This window comes from Periophthalmus magnuspinnatus, chromosome 3 (assembly GCF_009829125.3).
Source record: "Periophthalmus magnuspinnatus isolate fPerMag1 chromosome 3, fPerMag1.2.pri, whole genome shotgun sequence".
Lineage (NCBI taxonomy): Eukaryota > Metazoa > Chordata > Actinopteri > Gobiiformes > Gobiidae > Periophthalmus > Periophthalmus magnuspinnatus.
This window is the reverse complement of record NC_047128.1, coordinates 14,751,446-14,778,619: the sequence shown is the minus strand read 5'-3', so window position 1 is coordinate 14,778,619 and position 27,174 is coordinate 14,751,446. Positions and strand designations below refer to the sequence as shown.

The following is a 27,174-nucleotide window of genomic DNA, read 5'->3' as shown; positions in this document are numbered from 1 at the left end:
GCTGTGTTCGCATTGCCGGCAGTAAGTCAGACCTGTTCCCAGTGCATGTTGGACTCCGCCAGGGCTGCCCTTTGTCACCGGTTCTGTTCATTATATTTATGGACAGAATTTCTAGGCGCAGCCAGGGGCCGGAGGGGGTCTGGTTTGGGAACCACAGGATCTCATCTCTGCTGTTTGTAGATGATGTTGTCCTGATGGCTTCATCGAGCCAGGACCTGCAGCAGACACTGGGGCAATTTGCAGCAGAGTGTGAAGCGGCTGGGATGAGAATCAGCTCCTCCAAATCCGAGGTCATGGTTCTCGACCAGAAAAAGGTGGTTTGCCCTCTCCGGGTGGGTGGTGAGTCTCTGCCTCAAGTGGAGGAGTTCAAGTATCTTGGGGTCTTGTTCACGAGTGAGGGAAGGATGGAGCGTGAGATTGACAGGCGGATCGGTGCAGCGTCAGCAGTGATGCGGTCGCTGTATCGGTCCGTTGTGGTAAAGAAGGAGCTGAGCCCAAAGGCAAAGCTCTCGATTTACCGGTCAATCTACGTTCCTACCCTCACCTATGGTCATGAGCTCTGGGTAATGACCGAAAGGACAAGGTCGCGGATACAAGCGGCTGAAATGGGTTTCCTCCGCAGGGTGGCTGGGCGCACCCTTAGGGATAGGGTGAGGAGCTCGGTCACACGGGAGGAGCTCGGAGTAGAGCCGCTGCTCCTACACATTGAGAGGAGCCAGCTGAGGTGGCTCGGATATCTGCTCAGGATGCCTCCTGGACGCCTCCCTAGGGAGGTGTTCTGGGCATGTCCCACCGAGAGGAGGCCCCAGGGAAGACCCAGGACACGCTGGAGGGACTATGTCTCTCAGCTGGCCTGGGAACGCCTTGGGGTCCCACCGGAAGAGCTGGAGGACGTGTCTGGGGTGAGGGAAGTCTGGGAGTCCCTGCTTAGACTGCTGCCCCCACGACCCGGCCCCGGATAAGCGGAAGAAAATGGATGGATGGATAAATGATTTTGTGAACTCGACCTATTGATACTTTGCAGTGACATCACGCTGGGGATGTTCTACATCTATGTCTATGGCGGAATGTTCAGCAGTTACCATGGTGACACAAACCACACATTAGCAAACATTGTCAAAAAAGTTTTAAGATTGTCTGAACACTCAAGAAAAATACAAAATGGATTTAAACATCACATTTTTAGGAGCCCATGATCGATCTGAGCGTTCATGGTCCTGTTTAACTGTTTGATTTTCAACAAAAAGGTGACAGTGACTAACTGAAAAACTGTTGGCTAATGCTAGCTAGCTTGTGACTGTAATGTTATTTGACAGACTTGTTAAACAGCACAAATCAGCTCACCTGTTGTAGTTCCAGCTAATTCAGTTCTTTATGATCAGACTGTGTTAAAACAAAGCTCAGATTAAAGTCTAATTTGAATAATAAAGCTTCAGACAGAGCAGAGCCTCCAGTTAGCATCACGCCCCCAGGAAATATTGATGACATCAGTTGCAAAGTATCAATAAAACCATTGTCTGAGTCTAGCAGGGTCTGGTCCGGAGCTGTCAGTGGTGCTGATTTGGCTGTTAAATTCTCACCTGGTTTATTATGAAACAGATGCAACGAGGTAATCAGTGGATCAATTTACCTTTAAAACTTTGTTTAAATTTCATTTAAAAAAAACAACTTGCATGAACCGATTACAAGACTGAGGTGGGATTCTAATGACCTTGATTTTACACCAAACACATTGGATGGGATGGATAAAAGCTGGACGGGGCGAGGCTTGACATCATATTGTATGACAATACCAGCTGAATAATAACGACTTCTTCAGATTTCTACAAATTTGTCATTATATAACAAGCTTTATGCTAAAAGATAAAAATGTTTTTGAAATAACTATATTGAAGATTAAGAAATATCAGAATGATTCCGGTTTGAAGTTGATTTTTAGATTATATAAGGATTTTCAGGACATTAACATTTCCAACACAGACTATATATTTTTTTTAAAAAGGAAGGAGAAGCAAATATGGTTTTGTCGAATGAAATTTGGTTGAAACACAATGCTTTTCCAATGGAAGATCTCCAGCTCTAATTCATGGACATGTTTTGGATGGAAGTGCCTCAGCAGATACTTTATAACACCTGCACAAAACTCACATTATTCTGTTTCATCTGTTTTTTGGAGGAAATGTGGTGTTCAGGGAGCAAATCATTTTCATTTGTTTTGGGCATGTCCCATGATAGAGAATTTTTGGAATAATCTTCAGTCAGAGTTAAGAGTAATATTTAATTTACAAGTGTCTTTAAACTGGGACGAATTATTGTTGGACTTTTATATTCTGTGGACATAAGCACTGAGATGGGATTTTTGTTTGGCATGTTAAGTTTAGCGGCTCGGAAGTCAATAACTAAATAATGGTTTAAGACTGATGCCCCGACCCTGGACGATGGACACAATCTGGAATACTCAATCTTTGTCAGACTTGAAATGGACAAATGTGACAAGAGATGGGAGAAATGGAAATCTTATATTCTGCTTAGAAGGCCAGAATATATCTAATCCTGTGACTGTTAATTTTGTGTGGCTCTAAATTTACACCCACTGTTTGCATATTGTTTGAATGCTGTTGTACTTGTGCCTTTTAAAGTCAAATTATTGAAAAATAAATTAAAAGAAAAAAAAAAAATTCTCACCTGGTTATACAGCGCACAGATGTGAAGAGCTGTGTTCCCTGATGCGTTCTGAGCGCTCATGTCGGCCCCATAGAACAATAGGTGCTCAAGGTGCTGCACGTTACCGTGACGACAAGCCTGTAAGCAAGAAGACATGAGACACTTTACCTGTACATGTGTGTGTGGACAGGGACACTTCACCTGTACATGTGTGTGTGGACAGGGACACTTCACCTGTACATGTGTGTGTGGACAGAGACACATCACCTGGACATGTGTGTGTGGACAGAGACACCTCACCTGGACATGTGTGTGTGGACAGAAACACATCACCTGGACATGTGTGTGTGGACAGAGACACATCACCTGTACATATGTGTGTGGACAGGGACACTTCACCCGTACATGTGTGTGGACAGAGGCACATCACCTGTACATGTGTGTGTGGACAGGGACACTTCACCCGTACATGTGTGTGTGGACAGAGACACTTCACCTGTACATGTGTGTGGACAGAGACACTTCACCTGGACATGTGTGTGTGGATAGAGACACATCACCTGTACATGTGTGTGTGGACAGAGACACATCACCTGTACGTGTGTAGACAGGGACACATCACCTGTACATGTGTGTGGACAGAGACACATCACCTGGACATGTGTGTGTGGACAGAGACACATCACCTGTACATGTGTGTGGACAGGGACACTTCACCTGTACATGTGTGTGTGGACAGGAACACTTCACTTGTACATGTGGGTGGACAGAGACACTTCACTTGTACATGTGTGTGGACAGAGACACTTCACCTGGACATGTGTGTGGACAGAGACACTTCACCTGTACATGTGTGTGTGCACAGAGACACATCACCTGTACGTGTGTGTGGACAGAGACACTTCACCTGTATGTGTGCGTGGACAGAGACACATCACCTGTACGTGTGTGTGGATAGAGACACATCACATGTACATGTGTGTGTGGACAGAGACACATCACCTGTACGTGTGTGTGGACAGAGACACATCACCTGTACATGTGTGTGGACAGAGACACATCACCTGTACATGTGTGTGTGGACAGAGACACATCACCTGTACATGTGTGTGTGGACAGAGACACATCACCTGTACATGTGTGTGTGGACAGAGACACATCACCTGTAAATGTGTGTGTGGACAGAGACACATCACCTGTACATGTGTGTGTGGACAGAGACACATCACCTGTACATGTGTGTGTGGACAGAGACACATCACCTGTACATGTGTGTGTGGACAGAGACACATCACCTGTACATGTGTGTGTGGACAGAGACACATCACCTGTACATGTGTGTGGACCATAGACTGTATATATAAATGGACATAGCTAACCTGCTAGCTGCCGTGTTCCAAATAGGAAGTGAGCATGAGTGCACTTCTGGCTCTGTTGGCTCCAATTAACTTTCTATTGAAAAACTGTCATCCCTCTCTCTGTAATTGCAGCTGTCAGATTTGTATTAACCCGCTCTACACGATCCTGGTGTTTTTATTTCACAATTTTGTCCCTAAATCAAGATTTGAATATTAAAAGACCAATGAGGCGCCTTTTTTCCCTGATGTCGCGAGTATGTGTGTGTGCGTGTGTGTGTGTGTGGAGTGGCTATGTGTGTGTGCATGTGTATGGTTGCATGTGTGTACATGTGTGTCTGCATGTGTATGTGTACATGTGTGTGCAAATGTGTGTGGGGGTGTGTGTGCACGTGCGTGTATGTGTGTGCACCTGTGTAGGGGTGTGTATGTATGTGTGTGCGGGGGTGTATGTGTGCGTGTGTATATGTGTGTGTATGTGTGCATCTGTGTGTGTATGTGTGTGGTGTAAATGTGTGTGTGTTAATGTCTGTGTGTCTATGTGTATGTGTGTGTGTGTGTGTGTGCGCATGGGTGTATGTGAGTGGATGGGGGTGTGTGTGTGAGTGTGTGTGTATATGAATGTTTGCACACGCGCGCGTGTGTGTGTGTGCGAGTGTGTGTATGTATGTGTGCTTGTGCGTGTGTGTGTAGGGGTGCGTGTGTGTGTGTGTTTGTGTATGTGTCTGTGTTTGTGTCTGTGTGCGTGCGTGCATGTGTGTGCGTGCATGTGTGTGTGGGGGGGGGGGGGGGTGCGTGCATGTGTATTTGCGTGTGTGTGTGTTTGCAGACTGATGAGTTGTAATGTCTCTGTCCTCAAACAAACTTGTATCAGAGACAACAGCTGTAAGGCTCATGACAGAGATTAGCCAAGATATTTGTTTTACTTTTAATAATGTTTCCTTATCCCTAAGATTAGAGATAATAACTATAAAAAACAGTACAGGAACTTTTATTCATGTTTTTTTACTAAATGTTAAAGAGGTGGTATTATGTAAAATCTTTTTTTTTTCTTTTTACCATGTTACAACTTTGTCCCGTCATCAAAAACCTGCCTGAAGAGTTTTTAGACGTCATCCATGCATGTTTGAGTAATCTAGCAATCTCTCCCGGGCCCTGTTTGAACCCTCCTCATGGTTAGCAGAATGAGCCTGTACAATGCTCCACCCAAAGGCCCACATCACCCGCCCTCCCACACGACAGTTCCCCATAAATATACAAAAACCTGATACAAAACAACACTACAACTTGTAAAACCTGAAGTGATGTGCAGTAGTTTGATTCAGCTCTCTGAAGAGGGAGTGACTTAGTGTGGAGAGCAAAGGGAGAGGAGACTCAGCACCAAAAATGACACTGACGTTTATAAAATATGTTAATACATAGTTTTGGGCAAATATAGCATTTTCAGAACAAGAAAAAGTAATGTAATGATGTAAAATCCCCTCTTTAAATGACTGAGCCATGTTTAAATTGTAAAGTTTGTTTTGAGGGAAGACAAAAAATGATTTTGATTGAAAAGTTTAGCTTTAAATGCATCACTTCCAGATTACATGGGGAAACTTCTTAAGTGCCCGAATGGTTTATAAAGACATACATTTTAAAGAGGGAGTATTTTACTTCTGTGAGGTATTAACTGCTAACACATAACATATTTATCATATATAACATAACAAATTTACTGTGGATTTACCCTTTTATTGTTTTGAAAATGGTATATTCACCCAAAACAATGTATTAACGTTTTAGTTTCTCTTTCGTTTTTGAGGCTCTAATTCACTCCTCCTTCAGAGTGACATCACAAGACAATCATCCCTCCAATGAAACTATTGCACATCACACCAGGTTTGTGAAGTTGTACTGTATTGTTTTGTATCACGTTTTTGAAGCAATGTCGTGTAAGAACATGTAGTGATGTAGGTGTGTGGGCGGAGCCTTGCACATACTCATACTGCTAGGGCCTAGGAGAGATCTCTAGATAACTCAAACATGTATGGATGACATGTGAAACCTCTTCAGTCCTGGGAAAAGGCTCCATAATATCCCTCTCTTTAAATAAAGTGCTGGTTTCACCTGGTGGACCTCGTGCCATCCGTTCTCGTCCTGGCAGCAGACTGTGGCGCGCTGGTTTAAGAGCAGCTCACAGCAACCGGGGTCCCCCCCAACCACCACACTGTGATACAGGGGGGTCAGGCCTCTGCTGTCCTTATAGTCAGGAGAAGCACCCAGCTCCAAGAGGGTCTGAGGAGAGAGAGGAGAGGAGTGAGAGAGGGGGTAGAAGAGAGGGAAGAGGATGGGTGAGAGAGAGAGAAAGGAGAGGAGTGAGAGAGGGGGTAGAAGAGAGGGAAGAGGATAGGTGAGAGGGAGAGGGAGGGAGAGAGAGAGAGAGGAGTGGGGGGGGTGTAAGTGAGAGAAAGGGGGGGGGGTGGAAGAGGGGGAGTGAAGATTGAGAGAGAGAGGAGAGGAAAACATAAGAAGGAGTAGAGGATGCAGAGGAGAAGGCCAGATGGAATAGAGCAGGGGTGGGCAAACATGTTGACACACGGGCCATAATGGGTTCTAAAAAAAATCTAAAAGGGCCGGGCCAGGATATATATATATATATATATATATATATATATATATATATATATATATATATATATATATAACATTAGAGATTTGACCTGTAACATGTAGCAAAGCATGAATATGCAAGGCTACAAATTGTTTTCCAAATGCATTCTTTTAAAAACTCGCCTCTGTTTACTAGTGAAAAAAAAGTTGCTGTAAATTGGCTGCTAACCTCTGAGCCGTAGCCACCCGTTCCTGCGTTGACTGTTTGCTAGCGTTGTTGGCATGCTTCATAGCAATAGATAGTGTAGTCTTTGAAAACCGCTACAGTTTCTTGGCATATTAGCCTTTGATCAGACTTCAGTAAAAAAATATTTTGCTGTCCACTCCATATTAAACACTCGCTCACTAACCACTTTTTTCATCTGTGATAAGCTCATTTTTCCAGAAGGGCTGATATGCGAATAAGAACAAGGTTGATTTTAGCTGAAGTGCGCAATCTTTTGGGGAAACGTTGGCATTACAGGGGAAAGGTAAATTGAACATGGTTTACCCTTATCTATTTTAATATCATTTGGTCAGGCCGGATTAATAAGCCCAAAGGGCCGTGTGTGGTCCCTGGCCGTAGTTTGCCCACCCCTGGAGTAGAGGATGCAGAGGAGAGGATCAGATGGAGTAAAGGATGAAGAAGAGAAAGTCAGATGGACCAGAGGATGCAGAGGAGGCTCAGACCGTGAGGTTGGCCAGGTTCCTGGACCTAGCGGCCTTGTGCAGAGCGGTCATCCCGTCTTTGGCTCTGAAGTCCAGGTGAGCTCCTCCATTCTTCAGGGCTTTGATCATCTCCACAGCGTTCTCCAGACTCACGGCCACAGTCAACGGGCTCTCTGCAACAACACCACACGATAAAAAACACACACCAAACACCAACACACACCAAGGTTAGACTCATTCACTAAAACATATTTAAGATAATAGATACTTGGTGTGATGTTAACTGTAAGCACTACTCTGTTAGAAGCTCTGTTAGTCAAATTAGACTTTAATCTGAGCTTCAGTCCGACCATAAAGACCGGACTTAGCTGGAAGTGCAACAGGAGAGCTGGACCATGAATGCTCAGATTGATCACAGGCTCTTGAAAATGTGCTGTTTAAATCCATGTTGTGTTTTTTATGAGTTTTCAGAACATCTTAAAACTGTCTGTTTTTGCTAATGTGTGCATTGCGCCACCACGGTAACTGCTGTAAATTCCGCTATAGAAATACATGTAGAACACCCCCAGTATCAATTTTCTGGTGACGTTTATAATGTTACTTCCTGGTTGGACACGGGAGCAGATGTAACATTAGTAGAAGTAATTACATAACTGTTGTCTGTCTCACAGGTTAATAGTGATTCATTATGTATGTTTCAGTCATTATATATGAACAAATCAGTTATTTGTTGTTATTATTTGATCTGTGTAAAGTGATGCAGGCTGTGTCTGAATGTCCCCTCAGCCCCTAACCCCTCATTCACTACACAGCCCCAGACACTTTAGTGGACTCTATAGAGCCTGGGTGAAATAAGTCTAACGGCTAAACTCTGTCATAAATAATGATCAGATCCAACTGCCACAAGTATTTATGGACTAATAATAATCATACAAGTTTATGTCAAGGTGGAACTCATGCAAATGAACTGGATAATTCTTTTTTTTTTTTTATCTGAGATGTGGAAATTATCACTTTTTTTACAGATCAAGGTAAGGTGAGGCTAATGCTAGCAACTTTACACAGCAACGGTTTATTTAAGAGTGTTTTATTCATAATCAGTGATCAGTACAGTGATAATCCAGTGCTTCAGTCTGATTCATTCAGTCGTGTTGTGTCCAGTTAAAGACCTGTCGCCACACTCTTGTTTTTCCAACTCTTGCAATGCATTATGGTCTATATTGACCAGTCTAGTGACCACTGATGCCCACTACTTTTCAAGGTGAATTGTGGGAAATTTTGCATGCACTACTTTTCACTCACTGGACATTAAAAACGACATGACTCCCGACATGACTCGTGTCCTAACTGGTGAATAGTGTGGACATTGGACACAGACGCAATTTGTTTTAGTGTTGCCAAGCAACATGCCCTCAGAGCTGTGTAACTTTCTCGGAAAGGACACATGTCAGACCCCTCACACTCACAGCAGTTTGTGACATTTGGATTTATTAATTTATTGGATAACAATAACCCTTCTGAACCCGGTTGAGCCTGTGTCGTCTTTACACCCAGAACACAGCACAGAGTCATATCAAAGACGTGGAGCAGTTACACCAGAAACAATGTAACAAGGCCAGATCTCCTGCTACGACAACTTTTATCTTTCAGCCTTCCTTCACAAACTGCCATTTACCTGATGTAAAACTATGATAAGTAATTAGCACAGGCAGAATGCACGTTTCAATTCACAAACCTATGTAAAAGTTGTTCACAGTATTAACACTTATCCATGCATTTGTCTCCAGTAGGTTAGACGACTGTAACGTCCTGCTCACTGTCCTCTCCAAACGAGCCTTGACACAGCTGCAGTACATCCAGAACACTACTGCTCGGGTCCTGACTAGAACAAGGAAGTACGAGCACATAAGTCCTGTGCTCAGGTCTCTGCACTGGCTTCCTGTGGCTCAGAGAATAGACTTTAAAGCAGCTCTGCTTGTGTATAAGTCTCTCCATGGCCTAGGTCCAAAGTATATCTCCGACATGTTAGTGCCATATGAACCATCTCGCACACTGAGGACTTCAGGGATCGGCCTCCTGCTGGTGCCCAGAGTCAGGACTAAACATGGGGAATCAGCGTTTAAGTTTTATGCAGCTAAAACTTGGAACAGTCTTCCTGAAGATGTGAGACAGGCCTCTACTTAGACAATGTTTGAATCCAGGCTCAAAACAGTTCTGTTTAGCTGTGCATACGACTGAAAGGTTTTTATTCTGCACTCTTCTCTTTTAATGGTAATTTTATGATGATTATTTGTGATTATTTATGTTTTGATTTGTGTGATTTTAATGTCTTTCTTATTCTGTAAAGCACTTTGAATTACCTTGTGTACGAATTGTGCTATACAAATAAACTTGCCTTGCCTTAACACTGAGCTCTGAACTGATCAGAACAAGTCCAATAAAGATACAAAAGCCCAGACTTCATCTGCAGGATTAGTCAAACACAGCACAACTCCAGGCACGTGTCTGAGGGGGATGATAAAAAAGATCTAAAAAGCTTCAAAAGTCAATTTAACAAAAAAAAAAAAAAAAGAAATAAAGCAAATACAAATTAAAATGTAAAATAAATGAATACATAAATACATCAAATAAAAATTTGCTGTTATAAACTGCCCCAGTGTGACCTCTCGGGTGTTTCCGTGGCAGCCGTGTAAATAAACACTTTTCTTGCGTCCATTAAACTGAGAGCTCTCCAGTTCAGAGGAAATTATCATAACGACTTTTGGAGTGCTAAACTATAAACGATCGCCTCAGTCTGAAATACACAAAGTACTTCATTATATCATTTACAGACAGAGGGGGAGACAAGTACCTGATTTATTTACTATTATGATTGCTACTACTACTACTACTACTACTACTAGTACTACTACTGCTGCTGCTGCTGCTGCTGCTGCTACTCCTACTATTAAAACTACTTCTACTCTGGCCTCTACTAATACTACTACTGCTACTACTGTTACTAAAACTACTACTTCTGCTATTACTGCTACAGTTGCTGCTACTGTTACTACTACTACTATTAATATTACTATTGCTATTGCTACTGCTACTACTGTTATTACTGTTACCAATGCTACTGTTACTGATGTACTAGTATCTATTTTTATCTCTCCTTCCCCTCATGTGAATCCCTCATTTATATTCTCTCTTTTTAGTTTAATTTATTTGTTTATTTATCAGGGACAATGCATTTCCCCTCCTCTCCTCTGAATCCCTTGTTCTTATTCTCTCTCCTTTTTCCCTCTCTCTCTCACCTCTGAATCCGTCTCTCTATCTTTTTCTCTTTCCCTCTTTTAAATTCATTGCTCTCTTTTGCTCTATCTCTCCTCTGAATCTCTCTCTCTTTTGCTCTTTCTCTCCTCTGAATCCCTCTCTTTCTCTTTTGCTCTTTCTCTCTGATCCCTCTGTCTTTCTCTCTCTTTTTCTCTTTCACTCTGAATCCCTCTCTCTCTCTCTCTCTTTTGCTCTTTCTCTCTGAATCATTCTCTTTCTCTCTCTCTTTTCCTCTTTCTCTCTGAATCCCTCTCTCTTTCTCTCTCTCTTTTGCTCTTTCTCTCCTCTGAATCCCTCTCTCTCTCTCTCTCTCTCTCTCTTTTGCTCTTTCTCTCCTCTGAATCCCTCTCTCTTTCTCTCTCTCTTTTGCTCTTTCTCTCTGAATCCCTCTCTCTTTCTCTCTCTCTTTTGCCCTTTCTCTCTGATCCCTCTGTCTTTCTCTCTCTCTTTTGCTCTTTCATTCTGAATCCCTCTCTCTCTCTCTTTTGCTCTTTCTCTCTGAATCCTTCTCTTTCTCTCTCTCTTTTGCTCTTTCTCTCTGAATCCCTCTCTCTTTCTCTCTCTCTTTTGCTCTTTCTCTCCTCTGAATCCATCTCTCTTTCTCTCTCTCTTTTGCTCTATCTCTCCTCTGAATCTCTCTCTCTTTTGCTCTTTCTCTCCTCTGAATCCCTCTCTCTTTCTCTCTCTCTTTTGCTCTTTCTGTCTGAATCCCTCGTTGTTATTCTGGAGCGATGGGCCTTTAGTTTAACAATGAAATCAGATTAACCCTGTGATGACCTCTTGACCTTTGACCCAGGTGCATTGGGTTTTATGATGAGAGCATTACTGTCAGAACACATGTAATATTCTTCATCACATGTTTGATAAATGGGACTTTTGTGTTTGGGCAGGACTTGAACAAAAGATTCCATGAGGGCTTTATGTCGCCTGTCACTCAGACTGAGCCTCTGCTTCAGTGGAGTTTAGGAGCAATGAGGAGGTGGTACTTCTACTTTAGCAAAGTATTTTGAGTACCACCACATCAAAGTAGTAAATAGTAATAGTAATTCACAGCACAAGTTGCAGCACCTGTCCCTGCACCTGTCTCATCTGTCTCTGCACCTGTCTCATCTGTCTATGCACCTGTCTCATCTGTCTCTGCACGGGTCTCATCTGTCTCTGCACCTGTCTCATCTGTCTCTGCACGGGTCTCATCTGTCTCTGCACCTGTCTCATCTGTCTCTGCACCTGTCTCATCTGTCTCTGCACGGGTCTCATCTGTCTCTGCACCTGTCTCATCTGTCTCTGCACCTGTCTCATCTGTCTCTGCACCGGTCTCATCTGTCTCTGCACGGGTCTCATCTGTCTCTGCACCTGTCTCCTCTGTCTCTGCACCTGTCTCATCTGTCTCTGCACGGGTCTCATCTGCACCTGTCTCATCTGTCTCTGCACCTGTCTCATCTGTCTCTGCACCTGTCTCATCTGTCTTTGCACCAGTCTCTCTCACCTTCAGACTCGAATTCGTTGAGGCCAGCACCTGCCTCTGCACGTGTCTCATCTTTCTCAGCACCTGTCCCAGTCTGTCTCTCACTTCCTGGCTCTGACTCCTGATAGTTGGGGTCAGCAGCTGTCTCATCTATTTCAGCACCTGTCTCTGTCTCTCTTACCTGGTTCTGGTAGTTGCGTTCAGCACATGTCTCACCTGTGGGTGCACATGTCCCTACATCTGTCTGTCTCTCACCTCCAGACTCTGAGTCCTGGTAGTTGGGGTCCAGGCCGCGCTGCAGCTGTTTGGAAACCTTCTCCACCTGACTGCTCTGCACCAGCTCCATGAACTTCTTCAAATTTGCCTAAAAACAAAAACACAAAACCATAAACTTAGCTGTGAAGAAGTGAGAGAGCACAGGACCAGCAGTCAAACCCACAAATGTGTCTCTCATCGTTTCTATCAGTGCCAAGTACAAAATGTAAAATGTTAACAGTTACACCTCACAACCAGAAGGTTCCTCGTTCTACTTCCTGAGTTTGTGTGTTCTCCCTGTGTCTGGGTGGGTTTCCTCCATCAACCCAAACATGCACAACAGGTCAAATCCTCCAGCTAAGGTCGTCCTGACTAAGACGAGCCCAAGATCTGGAGATGGGCCCCACTGCTCCTGACAGGTTTAACCCAGAGGCACTGAAGGATGGGTCAAATGCAGAGGATGAATTTCTCTCGTTAGCAATCAATAAGGTATATGTTAAACCTCTGCAGATAGAGACATTTGACCTGCCTTCATCTGAGAGATAGAGCAGGATGGGAGGGCATCTGACACACAGGGCTACAGGAGAGAGACACTTTTCCATGACAACAGCGAAGTAAAGTTTAGTTTTAGATATTTTTGTTTAAAACGTGTGAACGCTGTTGCCATGAAAACTGTGGGAGTCAAGTATGGTTTCCAAGAACAACTCCCAGAAGGATCTGAACCAGGACTAAAGCAGGACTAAAGCAGGACTAAAGCAGGACTAAACCAGAACTGAAACAGGACTAAACCAGGACTAAAGCAGGACTAAAGCAGGACTAAAGCAGGACTAAACCAGGACTAAACCAGGACTAAAGCAGAACTAAAGCAGGACTAAACCAGGACTGAAACTGGACTAAACCAGGACTGGACCAGGACTAAAGCGGGACTGGACTAGGACTAGACCGTGACTGAACCAGGACTAAAGCAGGACTGGACCAGGAGTAAAGCAGGACTAAAGCAGGACTAAACCAGGACTAAACCAGAACTAAACCAGGACTAAACCAGGACTAAACCAGGACTAAATCAGGGCTGAACCAGGACTAAAGCAGGACTGGACCAAGACAAGACCAGGACTGAACCAGGACTGTACTGCAGTAAAAAAAAAAAATTAAAAAAAAGCCAAACTGCAATCAGTGTGAAATATAAATCCTCTTCTTTGAACCATAAGTGAGCGTGGTTTCTCCGCTCGCTGAAACATTTAGGACAGAGATAAAAATAGACAAGAGAGCAGCTCCCAGAGGAACAAGAACAATCAATGCACACAGGATAACCCAAAACCACCTGCCTCTGGGATAAACCTGCATTTGACCCATCCTTCAGTGTCTCGGGTTTAAACCTGCATTTGACCCATCCTACAATGTCTCGGGATTAAACCTGCATTTGATCCATCCTTCAATGTCTCTGGTTTAAACCTACATTTGACCCATCCTTCAATGTCTCTGAATTAAACCTGCATTTGACCCATCCTTCAATGTCTCTGGATTAAACCTGCATTTGCCCCATCCTTCAGTGTCTCTGGATTAAACCTGCATTTGACCCATCCTTCAGTGTCTCTGGGGTAAACCTGCATTTGACCCATTATTCAATGTCTCTGGGCTAAACCTGCATTTAACCCATTCTTCAGTGTATCTGGGTTAAACCTGCATTTGACCCATCCTTCAATGTCTCTGGGTTAAACCTGCATTTGACCCATCCTTCAGTGTCTCTGGAGTAAACCTGCATTTGACCCATCCTTCAACTTCTCTGGTTTAAACCTATATTTGACCCATCCTTCAATGTCTCGGGATTAAACCTGCATTTGACCCATCCTTCAGTGTCTCTAGGGTAAACCTACATTTGACACATTCTTCAGTATCTCTGGGGTAAACCTGCATTTAACCCATTCTTCAGTGTCTCTGGTTTAAACCTGCATTTGACCCATCCTTCACTGTCTTGTGCAGGACTATCTTAGCTGGAGAATTTGATCTATGATGCATTTTTTGGGTTGACGGGAGTCGAACCAGGGACCTTCTTGCTGTGAGGCGAACGTGCTAACCTTTCAGTCACTGTTTTAGTTTTAGACCTTTAACTTGGCCTTGCATCATCTGCCTGTCTCCATGGAGATAAATACATTTAATGAGATTCTATGGAACATTTCAAGCAAAGCAATCAAATCTGTAGAAACAGTCAGGTGGTGCAGCCTCCTTCAAAAGTTCCACAGTGCAGCTTTAATATGTGAGCCTGACCTTAGTGTGGAGTTTGGAGATCTGCTTCTCGTCCACGTTGGGCTGTCGGTACACACGGCTCTTATAACGAAACTGTGGGGAAAACAAGGACACAAGAAAAGAGGAAAGGTCACAAGGTCAGGTTACCTTACACTATTTAAAGCCACAGTATGTAACTTTTAAAATATTTTTTTTTTTTCTAATTTGTTGTATTTATTGCTCTGTCAAACGCACATAAAAAAAACCCCAAAAAAACGTGTCCTTACTGTGAGCAGGCTTGCATCTCCACAGACCTGCTCCTGCTTGTTTCCATGGAAATGTTGTTACTTTGGCATAAAACGTATCTCCGTGAAGACAGTTTCAGTATTGTTTTAACTTTCTGTTTCAATGGAATCATGCAGGTGATGTGCCACTTCCAAAAAGTTACATACTGGGGCTTTAAAGGGCACATATTACACTGTTTTCTGATCTGTGTTATAATGTTGTTTCCTCATCACAAACATGGACCTGGAGTTGTGTTTTGTTTCATTCTCACATGTTTAACACACAAACCTGCATAATTAGATTGAGTTATTCACTCAAACAGAAAACACTCTGTTCCACCTTGTGATGTCATGTGGTAATATAGTAAGTGCTCCACTGTGTTTTTAAACTTCATACAAAAATATATACACTACCAGTCAGAAGTTTGGGCACATGTCTTGCTTTATATATTTGATGTCTTTTGTTTGTATGTAAAATGTAGAAAGTAGTAAAAAAAAAAAAAAAATTATATATTTTTAATTAATTATATTATATATATATATATATATATATATATATATATATATATATATATATATAATTATTAATTATATATATATAATTTTTTTTATTTTATTTATTTATGTATTTATTTTTTTCCTGAAAGTAAATTAACATTAACATTAACAATTTGTCAAATACAACTGAAAATTGTTTTTTGTAAAAACTTGAAATCTGACAATTGTCAGGTTATAGTTGAATAACACAGAAGTGCAGAGTCTCTGTGGGAGCTGCCATTTTGTTTTAAAATCATGAAAATGTTAAAGTTCAAAGGTCACAAGGTAAATGTCACAGTGAACAGTCAACTTTAAGGTCACGACCCCAAACTCAAACTCAAAAGTCAGTACCTGATTTTCCTTGTCTTAAAAAACATGAAAAACACAACTAGTTTATTTCAAACTGTATGCAGTGGTCTATATGCATCCAGAGCATCCTGCATGTACTGTAGTAGTAGTAGTAGTATTAGTAGTCGTAAAACCTGTAACCATGGTACTCATTGGGTGAGGGGTTGTGGGTACTGTAGTAGTATCACTAGTAGCAGTAGTAGTAGTAGTAGTAGTAGTAGTAGTAGTAGTAGTAGTAGTAGTAGTAGTAGTAATAGTGGTAGTAGTAGTACTGTATTAGTAGTAGTAATACCTGTAAAATATAGTACTCCTTGTGTGAGGGGTTGTGGGTACTGTAGTAGTATCACTAGTAGCAGTAGTAGTAGTAGTAGTAGTAGTAGTAGTAGTAGTAGTAGTAATAGTGGTAGTAGTACTGTATTAGTAGTAGTAATACCTGTAAAATATAGTACTCCTTGTGTGAGGGGTTGTGGGTGCTGTTGTAGTAGTACCTGTAAACAGTGTACTCCTCAGGTGAGGTGTTTTAGTGTAGTAGTGTAGTAGTAGTAGTAGTAGTAGTGGCAGTAGTAGTAGTGGCAGCAGTAGTAGTAGTAGTAGTAGTAGTAGTAGTAGTAGTAGTAGTAGTAGTAGTAGTAGTAGTAGTAGTAGCAGTAACACCTGTAAACATGGTACTCCTTGGGTGAGGGGTTGAGGGTGCTGTAGTAGTATCAGTAGTATCAGTAGTAGTAGTAGTAGTAGTAGTAGTAGTAATAATGGTAGCAGTAGTACTGTATTAGTAGTAGTACCTGTAAACAGTGTACTCCTCAGGTGAGGTGTTTTGGGTAGTACAGTAGTAGTAGTAGTAGTAGTAGTAGTAGTAGTAGTAGTAGTAGTAGTAGTAGTAGTAGTAGTAGTAGTAGTGAGCATCCTGATTATTCACAACAATGAGTTTATAAGCACAACTCTCAGCGATCAGAGTGGAGTTTTGCATTCACGGTAAAGCTAACAACAACTAGCATGATAAGGCGCGCTTCCTGATTATCGGACATTAAAAGTCTGTATATTTAGAAGCAGACAGTACACAGTGGACTTATTGCTGCGTGTACAATATATGTGTACTAGGGAGAAATACGTGTAGCTCAAACACATGGACAAAAGTCAAGTACAGGCCGTTTAACAGCAGCTCAAATATTCAAATAAGTTGATGTGGAGAGGTCAGAACAAAAGGTCAGAAATTATAATAACTAATGATTAATAATTAAAGCTCAAATATGCTCACACTGTCAGAACAAACAAACTCCTCTTTGAAAACTGTGAAAAACTTTGAGCATTGAAATGAGATGGAGATTTGTTGTGTACAGACTGATCACACGCCTGGGGTTGTGGGTACAACAGTACAACTAGTATCTATAAAGATGGTACTCCTCGGGTGAGGGGTTGTGGGTAGTATAGTAGTAGTATAGTAGTAGTAGTAGTAGTAGTAGTGGTAGTAGTAGTAGTAGTAGTAGTAATAGTAATAGTACCTTTAAACAGGGTATTCCTCGGGTGAGGGGTTGTGGATACAGCAGTAGTAGTAGTAGTAGTACTACCTGCAGACAGGGTACTCCTCGGGTGAGGGGTTGTGGGTACAGTAGTTGTAGTAGTAGTACCTGCAGACAGGGTACTCCTCGGGTGAGGGGTTGTGGGTACAGTAGTAGTAGTAGTAGTACCTGCAGACAGGGTACTCCTCGGGTGAGGGGTTGTGGGTACAGTAGTAGTAGTAGTAGTAGTACCTGCAGACAGGGTACTCCTCGGGTGAGGGGTTGTGGGTACAGTAGTAGTAGTAGTAGTACCTGCAGACAGGGTACTCCTCGGGTGAGGGGTTGTGGGTTTAGTAGTAGTAGTAGTAGTACCTGCAGACAGGGTACTCCTCGGGTGAGGGGTTGTGGGTACAGTAGTAGTAGTAGTAGTACCTGCAGACAGGGTACTTCTCGGGTGAGGGGTTGTGGGTACAGTAGTAGTAGTAGTAGTACCTGCAGACAGGGTACTCCTCGGGTGAGGGGTTGTGGGTACAGTAGTTGTAGTAGTAGTACCTGCAGACAGGGTACTCCTCAGGTGAGGGGTTGTGGGTACAGTAGTTGTAGTAGTAGTACCTGCAGACAGGGTACTCCTCGGGTGAGGGGTTGTGGGTACAGTAGTTGTAGTAGTAGTACCTGCAGACAGGGTACTCTTCGGGTGAGGGGTTGTGGGTACAGTAGTTGTAGTAGTAGTACCTGCAGACAGGGTACTCCTCGGGTGAGGGGTTGTAGGTACAGTAGTTGTAGTAGTAGTACCTGCAGACAGGGTACTCCTCGGGTGAGGGGTTGTGGGTACAGTAGTTGTAGTAGTAGTACCTGCAGACAGGGTACTCCTCGGGTGAGGGGTTGTGGGTACTCTCCGAGCTTCCTCTCCTCGTCTAAAAACTTCCCGTCGCGTCCGTCGTGCGGCGGTTGGAACAAACCGAAGTTTAACACGTCCTTCAGACTCTGGGTCAGCGTGCACAGGATACGCTGCTTAGCAACCCACACCGTGGCATCTGGGTTAAAACGCATGCATTTCTGTAGGAGAGAGGAGAGAGGGAGGAAGGGAGAGAAGGAAGGAGAAACAGGAGAGGGAGATGAAGAAAAGGAGAGAGATTTTAACATACATGAGTTTCTTTCATATGTTGTAGTAGTAGTAGTATTAGTAGTTGTGGTTGTAGCAGTAATACTATTTCAAGTAATTTTACATTAAACTTCACTATTAAAAGGTTTAACATAGACCAGCAAATCCTGTGCATCTCTGTTCCTCTCCTCCTCCCCTCTCCTCTCCTCCTCTCCTCTGCACCTCTCCTCTACTCCTCTCCTCTGCACCTCTCCTCTCCTCCTCTCCTCTGCACCTCTCCTCGCCTCCTCTCCTCTGCACTTCTGCTCCTCTCCTCCTCTCCTCTCCTCCTCTCCTATGCACCTCTCCTCTACTCCTCTCCTCTGCTCCTCTCCTCTGCACCTCTCCTCCTCTCCTCTGCACCTCTCCTCTGCACCTCTCCTCCTCTCCTCTGCACCTCTCCTCCTCCTCTCCTCTGCACCTCTCCTCCTCTCCTCTGCACCTCGCCTACTCTCCTCTGCTCCTCCTCTCCTCTGCACCTCGCCTACTCTCCTCTGCTCCTCTCCTCTGCTCCTCTCCTCTGCACCTCTCCTCTCCTCCTCTCCTCTGCACCTCTCCTCCTCTCCTTTCCTCCTCCTCTCCTCTCCTCTGCTCCTCTCCTCCTCCTCTCCTCTGCTCCTCTCCTCTGCACCTCTCCTCTCCTCCTCTCCTCTGCACCTCCTCTCCTCTACTCCTCTCCTCTGTTCCTCTCCTCCTCCTCTCCTCTGCTCCTCTCCTCCACCTCTCCTCTCCTCCTCTCCTCTGCACCTCTCCTCCTCTCCTTTCCTCCTCCTCTCCTCTCCTCTGCTCCTCTCCTCTGCACCTCTCCTCTCCTCTGCACCTCCTCTCCTCTACTCCTCTCCTCTGCTCCTCTCCTCCTCCTCTCCTCCACCTCTCCTCTCCTCCTCTGCACCTCCTCTCCTCTCCTCCTCTCCTCTGCACCTCCTCTCCTCTGCACCTCTCCTCCTCTCCTCTGCTCCTCTCCTCTGCTCCTCTCCTCCTCCTCTCCTGTCCTCGTCTCCTCTCTCCGCCTCAGTGCTGCAGACGGTGTATGAGAGGAGGAGGAGCTTGTGTTTGTAGATAGTGGCACATGAGGCAGCAGACTGAGAGGAGCGACATATTTGAGACGTGATAATTCCTCAAACAGAGTGAAGTCTGATCCATCTGGAGCCGGTCTGAGCAGACGCACTCCCACAGCTCATGAGACACTTCCACAGCCATCTCCTCAGACAGCTCCAAAACGCTCCCACTGCTCCATCAGGTACTTTTGGACACAACATTTCATTATATTTGGACTTTTTCTGTTGCAAATGGAGTTAATACTGGGAGCATCAGTCTGGGTTTGGCCCTCTTTTAATCCTGGTTTAGTCCAGGTTTAGATCCTGTTTAAGTGCGACAGGTTTTGATGTTTCTTTAATTTCTACTTCATTTGGTAGGATTATATCTGCTGTAAATATAAATGATAGTTTTACACCAATCATGAAGAAAATTGTGAAGAAAATTAAAAAAAAATGTTCTAAATTACAATAGAGAGTTTGGACTGGAAGAAGTCTGTATATATATATATATATATATATATATATATATATATATATATATATATATATATATATATATATACATATATTTATTTATTTATTTATTTATTTATTTATTAAACATTATTTCAACAAAATAAAAGTTTTATTATTATTATTATTATTATTATTATTTTATTTTATTTTATTTTATTTTATTTTATTATTTTATTTTATTTTATTATTTATTTATTTTTTTTAAATCAGCCCTATTCAGCAAAATCAACTTTTGTGAGCTTTTAACCATGTTATAGTTGTTTCCTTCTCAATATTTAGAGTGATTCATATTTGATCACTGATTCACTTAATCATTTATTTTTAAGACTCCATATTACTGCTCAACCCCCATTTCCTCCTCCACCATTACATGCCCACTGTAATGTACTTACTTCATTCTCCTTTTTTATTTAGTTAATCAGTGATACTCGTAGGACAGTGTCGCGTAGTCATTTTGGTATAAAATGAAAAAAAATCCTGTGCTCTCTAGTGTGATGTGCAGTTATACATAGGACCAGCAGCATGAGGCGCTTTGTTGTGACATTTACAGCAACGTCAGCTCCCATTGGGCACCGCAGTTTAATATCATGGAAGTCAGCTAACTTGCTTCTTCAATTAAATCGTTTTACATCAGTATAATGATTTAAAATGTGCAAATTATAGCATCATTTTGACAAGCCTGTCCAATAGAGCTGACATTATATTGTAATCAGAATCACATTGTAAAATGAGTTGCCACAATTGTTAAAATTAAATTTAAAAAATCCTGTTGTACCTATAGTTTACACCTCTACAAACATGCTCAGAAATATCCCTGTGTGTCAGATGCCCTCCCTGCGTCTCCATGGGGACTTATTCTGTGTAAAAGCTGCTGCAAACACGCTCTGAAATACATGGGATTCTGGGATTAGTTTAAAGTTCAGTCTTGAGTCTCTCTCAGATGAGTTGTTTACAGCGTGTACTCTGAACAGAATGCTACTTTTGAAACATATATTGCAAATTGAATCGCAATCAAAACAGTCCCTCTGTGGTGATAATATACGATTGTAGCCACAGTTGCCCTGGGACAGACTGACAGATGTGAGGCTGCCAAAAGGGGGCGTGGCAAAAGCGCTCAAAACTATTCCGTATCTCTGTGCGTCTGATCCAAAGTGCACTCACAACACCACACAACAACAGCTCTACTGATTTGCAGCTAAAAAGATGTAAACTTCTCAGAGCCGCTCTAAAGCAGATCATGACTCTCTTTTTTTTTTCTCTTGATGTTTTTATTGTAAAACCAAAAGCAGGAACAGCTCTGATTCCGAACAATACAATTCCATTTATCTTAACTCACCTCCTCCCACCTGTTTCTGTAAGAACTGACAGCACAAAATTACACCCTCAGCACACTACTGCCTTTGTGTGTGTGTGTGTGCGTGCACGACAGAGCTGTGCACGTAGGTTTGTGTGACCGCGCATGTGACAGTGTGCATAAATGTGTGTGTGTGTGAGATGTGCGTGTGTATGTGTGTGTGGGAGCGTGCACGAGAGAGCTGTGAAAGTGTGTGGGAGGAGTAGGGGGTGTGCACGTGGCTTTGTGCGTGTGAGTGTGCACGAGAGATTGTTCATGTGGCTGTGTGTGTGTGTGCGTGTGTGTGCAAGATAGCTCGTGCATGTGTCTGTGTATGTGTGTGGGAGTGTGTATGAGAGATATGTGTGCGTGGCTGTGTGTGTGTGTGTGTGTGTGTGTATGCATGTGTGTTGGAGCGTGCACAAAAGAGCTGTTCATATGTGTGTGTGTGCATGAGAGACTGTGTGTGCGCGCGTGTGTGTGTGTGTGGGAGCGTGCACGTGGAGAGGACAGTTTGATTCTCTCCTTGTCACTGATCCCAGCCCACACTTGGATAACTCTGATGTGATTTATACGATACATTTATGAGCCCACAGACCTGCTCCTCACACCCACACAACAGCCCCACTGTCCCTGCAGGAAACACCGGGATCTGAACCGGGATCTGAACTGGGATCTGAACCGGAATTTGAACTGGGATCTGAACCGGGATCTGAACCAGGATCTGAACCGGGATCTGAACTGGGATCTGAACCGGGATCTGAACTGGGATCTGAATCGGGATCTGAACTGGGATCTGAACCGGGATATACACCGGGATCTGAACCAGGATCTACACTGGGATCTGAACCGGAATCTGAACCAGGATCTGAACCAGGACCTAAACCAGGATCTGAACCAGGATCTAAACCGGGATCTAAACCGGGATCTAAACCGGGATCTGAACCAGGATCTGAACCAGGATCTGAATCAGGATCTGAACCAGGAACTGAACCAGGATCTAAACCAGTATCTGAACCAGAATGTAAACCAGGACCAAACCAGGATCTAAACCGGGTTTTAAACCAGGACCTAAACTAGGACCTAAACCATGGTCTGAACCAAAATCTGAACCAGGATCTGAACCAGGATCTAAACCAGGATCTAAACCAGGATCTAAAGCAGGATCTAAACCAGGACCTAAACCAGGACTTAAACCAGGATCTGAACCAGGATCTGAATCAGGATCTAAACCAGGATCTAAACCAGGATCTAAACCAGGACCTAAACCAGGACCTAAACCAGGATCTGAACCAGGATCTGAATCAGGATCAAAACCTGGATCTAAACCAGGATCTAAACCAGAATGTAAACCAGGACCAAACCAGGATCTAAACCAGGATCTGAACCAGGATCTGAAACAGGATCTAAACCAGGATCTAAACCAGGGTCTAAACCAGGGTCTAAACCAGGATCTGAACCAGGATCTGAACCAGGATCTGAATCAGGATATAAACCAGGGTCTAAACCAGAGTCTAAACCAGGATCTAAATCTTATAAAACAGGATCTGAACCAGAATGTAAACCATCTTGATCTTGGTTTAGTCCTGGTTTGCTCCTGGTTTAGTTCTGTTTCAGTGCTGGTGAAGTCCTGGTCTAGTCTTGGTGTAATCCTGGTCTAGTCCTGGTTTTACTCACAGTCTGCTGCAGCGTTGGGATCAGGACTCGTATCACCATGGAGTTGACATGAGGATCGTCTCTGCTCTGGTCCTCCATGTTGGATCTGGTCTTCGGGTCGCGGAGCAGGACTGGGTGGGGTCTGGGGGACTTGGGGGGGTCTCCAGGAGATCCTATGGTCTCGTAGATGTTTTCCTCGTGTGAACTTCCTGACTCGTCGGAAAAGTCGGAGTCGCTCTGAGCCGTCTCATCCTCACTGGAGGTGGGACTGCGGGGCATAGTCGCCACCGCCGCACGCAACAACTGTAAGCAGACGAAATTAAATATTAAAATACATAATATACAAACAAAATGTGTCTCTCAGATATATTGTATAAGCAGCTCTTGAGGTCAAAATAAGTTCACTGTGGACTGTCTGCATCTAATTATAAAGTTTTTTATTGCCAGAGAATAACAAAGTGCATGTCTGTGCTAGTTGTTATCTTTACTCTGCTCCGGTCTCTGAGAGTTCTGAAAAGCACTTATAATCTCATCATTGTGAATAATTAAGAAGCTCAGAATGCATAAGGTGAGGAATAACTTTGGACCACTGCAAACTAGTTCACTGCAAAAATGAATTACAGTATTTTCCAAACTATATGCCGCTCTGGAGTATAAGTTGCACTAGCGAAAAAATGGGCAATAATGAAGAAAAAAAAACATATAAATTGCACTGGACTATGAGTTGCATTTTTTGGGGAAATTTATTTTACAAAATCTGAGACCGAAAAGACATTTTATCTTTAAAGGCAAGTTATAATAATAACAATAAATTAGAGAACAACAGGCTGAATAGCAGTACAGCATGCTAACGTAACACATAGACAACAAACTGAATATGTGTCTGGTATGTTTACGTAAGATTTAAACAGATAATCAGACAATTAAGTATAAAAAACAAGCAACAAGTTTACTCTCAATCTCACTCCAAATCACTAAATCCATTAAATTCTTCAACCTCGTTGTCTCTTCTGAACAACTCTACCTGCTCCTGAAGTAGATGAAGCACTGCTTCGGAAGTAGACGGCTGTTATACCTGTACACCATCCTGCTAGAGTGTCCTCACACTGTTGTCAGTGTGACAATAACGAAGATGTCAAATTATACATTTTAACAATTTCACATATAAATCGCATCTGAGTATAAGTCACACCCCTGGCCAAACTATGAAAAAAAGTGTCCTCACACACACACACACACACACACACACCCCCACACGTCCAGGTGAGGTGTCCTCACACACACACATGTCCAGGTGAAGTGTCTCTTTTTGTCTTGTAGTTACTCTGATCTTGTGTAATCAGTGCTATTATGGCCTCATACAGAGACAGTGTCTTGATTGCCTCTATAGCTGTCTCAACATGGCCGACGTACATTGATTGGGAACATTTTGTTGTGACAGATCTGGAATCTGCCCCCTCCTGCTGTGTCTCGTTTCCATGGAGACAGCTGTGATTGTTGTTTACATCTGGTATAATCAGTTTGTATTGAACCAACATGTAATGAGCGTGACGTATGTCAGTAAGGTTTATTGCAGGGGTGGGGAACAAGTTAGGTACAAAGAGCCAAAATTTTCAACGTCAAAGAGCCACACGACACACTGACCTGCCAAGACAGACACACACACACACACACACACACACACACACACATTACTTCCCATAAAACACTCCTCTCCTTACAAAACAACAGCAAGCATTGTACTTCTGTTCATTTCAAGATAAGTGTCCACCCTCAACACACACATCAAATGCAGCCTAGCCAGAGTTAACACGGCACCTACCCCAGAGGTCATATACCCCCCCCCCCCCCCCACATACACACATAAACACACACAGGCATCTCTTCCTCTCTCTCTTTCTCTCACACTGTCAAACACACACACACATTTGCTCTTTATCTTCATCTCTGTCTCTCTCTGACACACACAACTACTGAACACACTTCAGAAACACATGTAGGGCCTGTATAATGTAAACTGATGGAATATTTTTAGTTTATTTTTTAAGTCTATTTTTATTATTCTAAGCTATTTATCTATTATTTTTGTTTTATTGCATGTACCATTTTCCTTCTGTTCTTTAACTGTGCGGTGCAATACTGGAATTTCCCCACTGTAGGACTAATAAAGGCTTATCTTATCTTATCTTATTAAAATATTAACACAAGCATAAGTCAGGTGTTATTTCCAAACCACATCACAGATTTTCTTACCTTGTTGGAGTGATGGGATGATAATCTCAGTGGGATTTTTTATTATCTGGAGCCAAGGTTTCAATTACATCCACAAAACACAGTTTTAAAAACTCTCCTTCGTTGTACGTTTTTTTAGCACAGGCAATTTTCCACGCCACTTTATAGGATGCAAGTGTCACAGTTTCTCCATGCTTGTTCAATTGCTGAAACATTTGAGACTTGAGACTGTCCTTTTACCTGTTTTTTCAAGGTGCTCGGTTTGTGCTTGCGTAGTTCAGAACCTTTGGGGAATTCCTTGTCCATATTAGCATGGAGAGGCTAAAATGAGGCTGAAGATTTGAAGCCTTGAAACGTGATATTGTAGTTTTGCAGATTAAACAGAGTGATTTGCCATTGCGTTCAATAAAAAAGTAAGCATCTTCCCATTCTTCCAGAACTGTCCTGTGTTCATCCTCATATTTTCGTTTAGTTTTGCATTTTGCCATTTTGACACACGCATGAAATGTTTACTTATTTTCGCGGCATTAGACGTAACCCGCGCAGATGACCAGCGGTCACGTGTCAGACGCAGCGTAAAAAAAAGATGATAAATCAGTTTTTATATATTGTTTATTGTTTGTTTTAATAAGCCCTGGTGGATTTGAATGTGTTTGAAGAGAGAAAAAATTAAAAGAGAAAATATAAATGAAACATGAAACGATGCAAAGAGCCATAGTATTGTCTCCGTAGGGAAATGTCTCGTCTGCATTTGACCCATCCTTCAGTGTCTCTGGGTTAAACTTGTCAGGAGTAGTGGGACCCATCTCCAGATCTTGAGCTCGTCTTGGTCAGTCTTGGACGCTGGAGGATTTCACCGCTGTGCATGTTTTGTGTTGATGCGGGAAACTGGAGCGCCCAAAGGAAACACATCCAGACACAGGAAGAACAAGCTCCAAATAGAAAGGCCCGGGAGTGGAACCAGGAACCTTCTTGCTGTGCTATCCACTCAGCCACCAAAACATAAATATAACAGTAATGTGTGAAACTGGCAATGAGGTATAAAAATGTCTTTATACTTAATGATGACAGGATGATGTGCCTCAGGTCTGCTGCACCACAGTCACTGCTCACTCCTGTCATAACCCTGAAACTGAAGCCCACTTTTCTTCTTCTTCAATTTTAAGGTAAAAACACATTTAATGAATGATAAAAATGTCCATAAGAAGACTTTGTGTCGCTTCCAAAGTCATCATCAAAACACTCATGGATCATTATGTTATATTCTGCGCATTTTAAATCACAATATTGATCTAAAATAATTTAATAAAAGAAACAAGTCCACAAGTCCACAGCGCCAGAAAACTGCACATCAAACCACAGAGCAGTGGATTTTTATTTTATTTTCATCTGAGGCAAAGGCCTGATTTAGTCCTGGTTCAGTCCTAATTTAGTCCTTATTTAAATCTGGTTTTGTCCTGATTTAGATCTGGTTTAGGTCTGGGTTAGTCCTGGTTTAGTTCTGGTTTAGTCCTGCTTTAGTTCTGGTATAGTCCTGATTCAGTCCTGGTTTAGTTCTGGTTTAGTCCTGATTCAGTCCTGGTTTAGTTCTGGTTCAGTCCTGGTTCAGTCCTGGTTTAGTTCTGGTTTAGTCCTGGTTTAGTCCCAGTTCAGTCCTGGCTCAGTCTCGGTTCAGTCCTGGTTTAGTCCTGGTTTAGTCCTGGTTTAGTCCTGGTATAGTCCTGGTTCAGTCTCGGTTCAGTCCCAATTTAGTCCTGGTTTAGTCCTGGTTTAGTCCTGGTATAGTCCTGGTTCAGTCTCGGTTCAGTCCCGATTTAGTCCTGGTTTAGTCCTGGTTTAGTCCTGGTTTAGTCCTGGTTTAGTCCCAGTTCAGTCCTGGTTCTTTATAAAGTGTGTTATCGTGAGTTGTATATGTGAGATATTTCAGGAAAGAGGACACTGGTCTCTGGAGCTCAGGTCTGAAATAGTGTTTGCATTTTTGGAGAATTAATTTCATTTTAAAAACGTTGTATAGAGG

The 27,174-nt window shown here is 42.9% G+C and overlaps 1 protein-coding gene across 1 annotated transcript in view; it reads right to left on the bottom strand.

Annotated features, from left to right (window-relative positions):
• Nucleotides 1–25,463, bottom strand: part of shank2b (SH3 and multiple ankyrin repeat domains 2b) — a 130,745-nt gene extending 105,282 nt beyond the window's left edge. Inside the window, exons 1-9 of the mRNA XM_055229816.1 lie at nt 25,398–25,463; nt 23,077–23,228; nt 22,947–23,031; nt 18,095–18,298; nt 14,620–14,691; nt 12,355–12,463; nt 7,341–7,492; nt 6,129–6,296; nt 2,686–2,802 (exon numbers count right to left, since the gene is read on the bottom strand). Of these exons, the coding sequence (XP_055085791.1) occupies nt 2,686–2,802; nt 6,129–6,296; nt 7,341–7,492; nt 12,355–12,463; nt 14,620–14,691; nt 18,095–18,298; nt 22,947–23,031; nt 23,077–23,228; nt 25,398–25,463 (1,125 nt within the window). The remainder of the gene's footprint in view (nt 1–2,685; nt 2,803–6,128; nt 6,297–7,340; nt 7,493–12,354; nt 12,464–14,619; nt 14,692–18,094; nt 18,299–22,946; nt 23,032–23,076; nt 23,229–25,397) is intronic.
• Between the last annotated feature and the right edge of the window lie 1,711 nt (nt 25,464–27,174).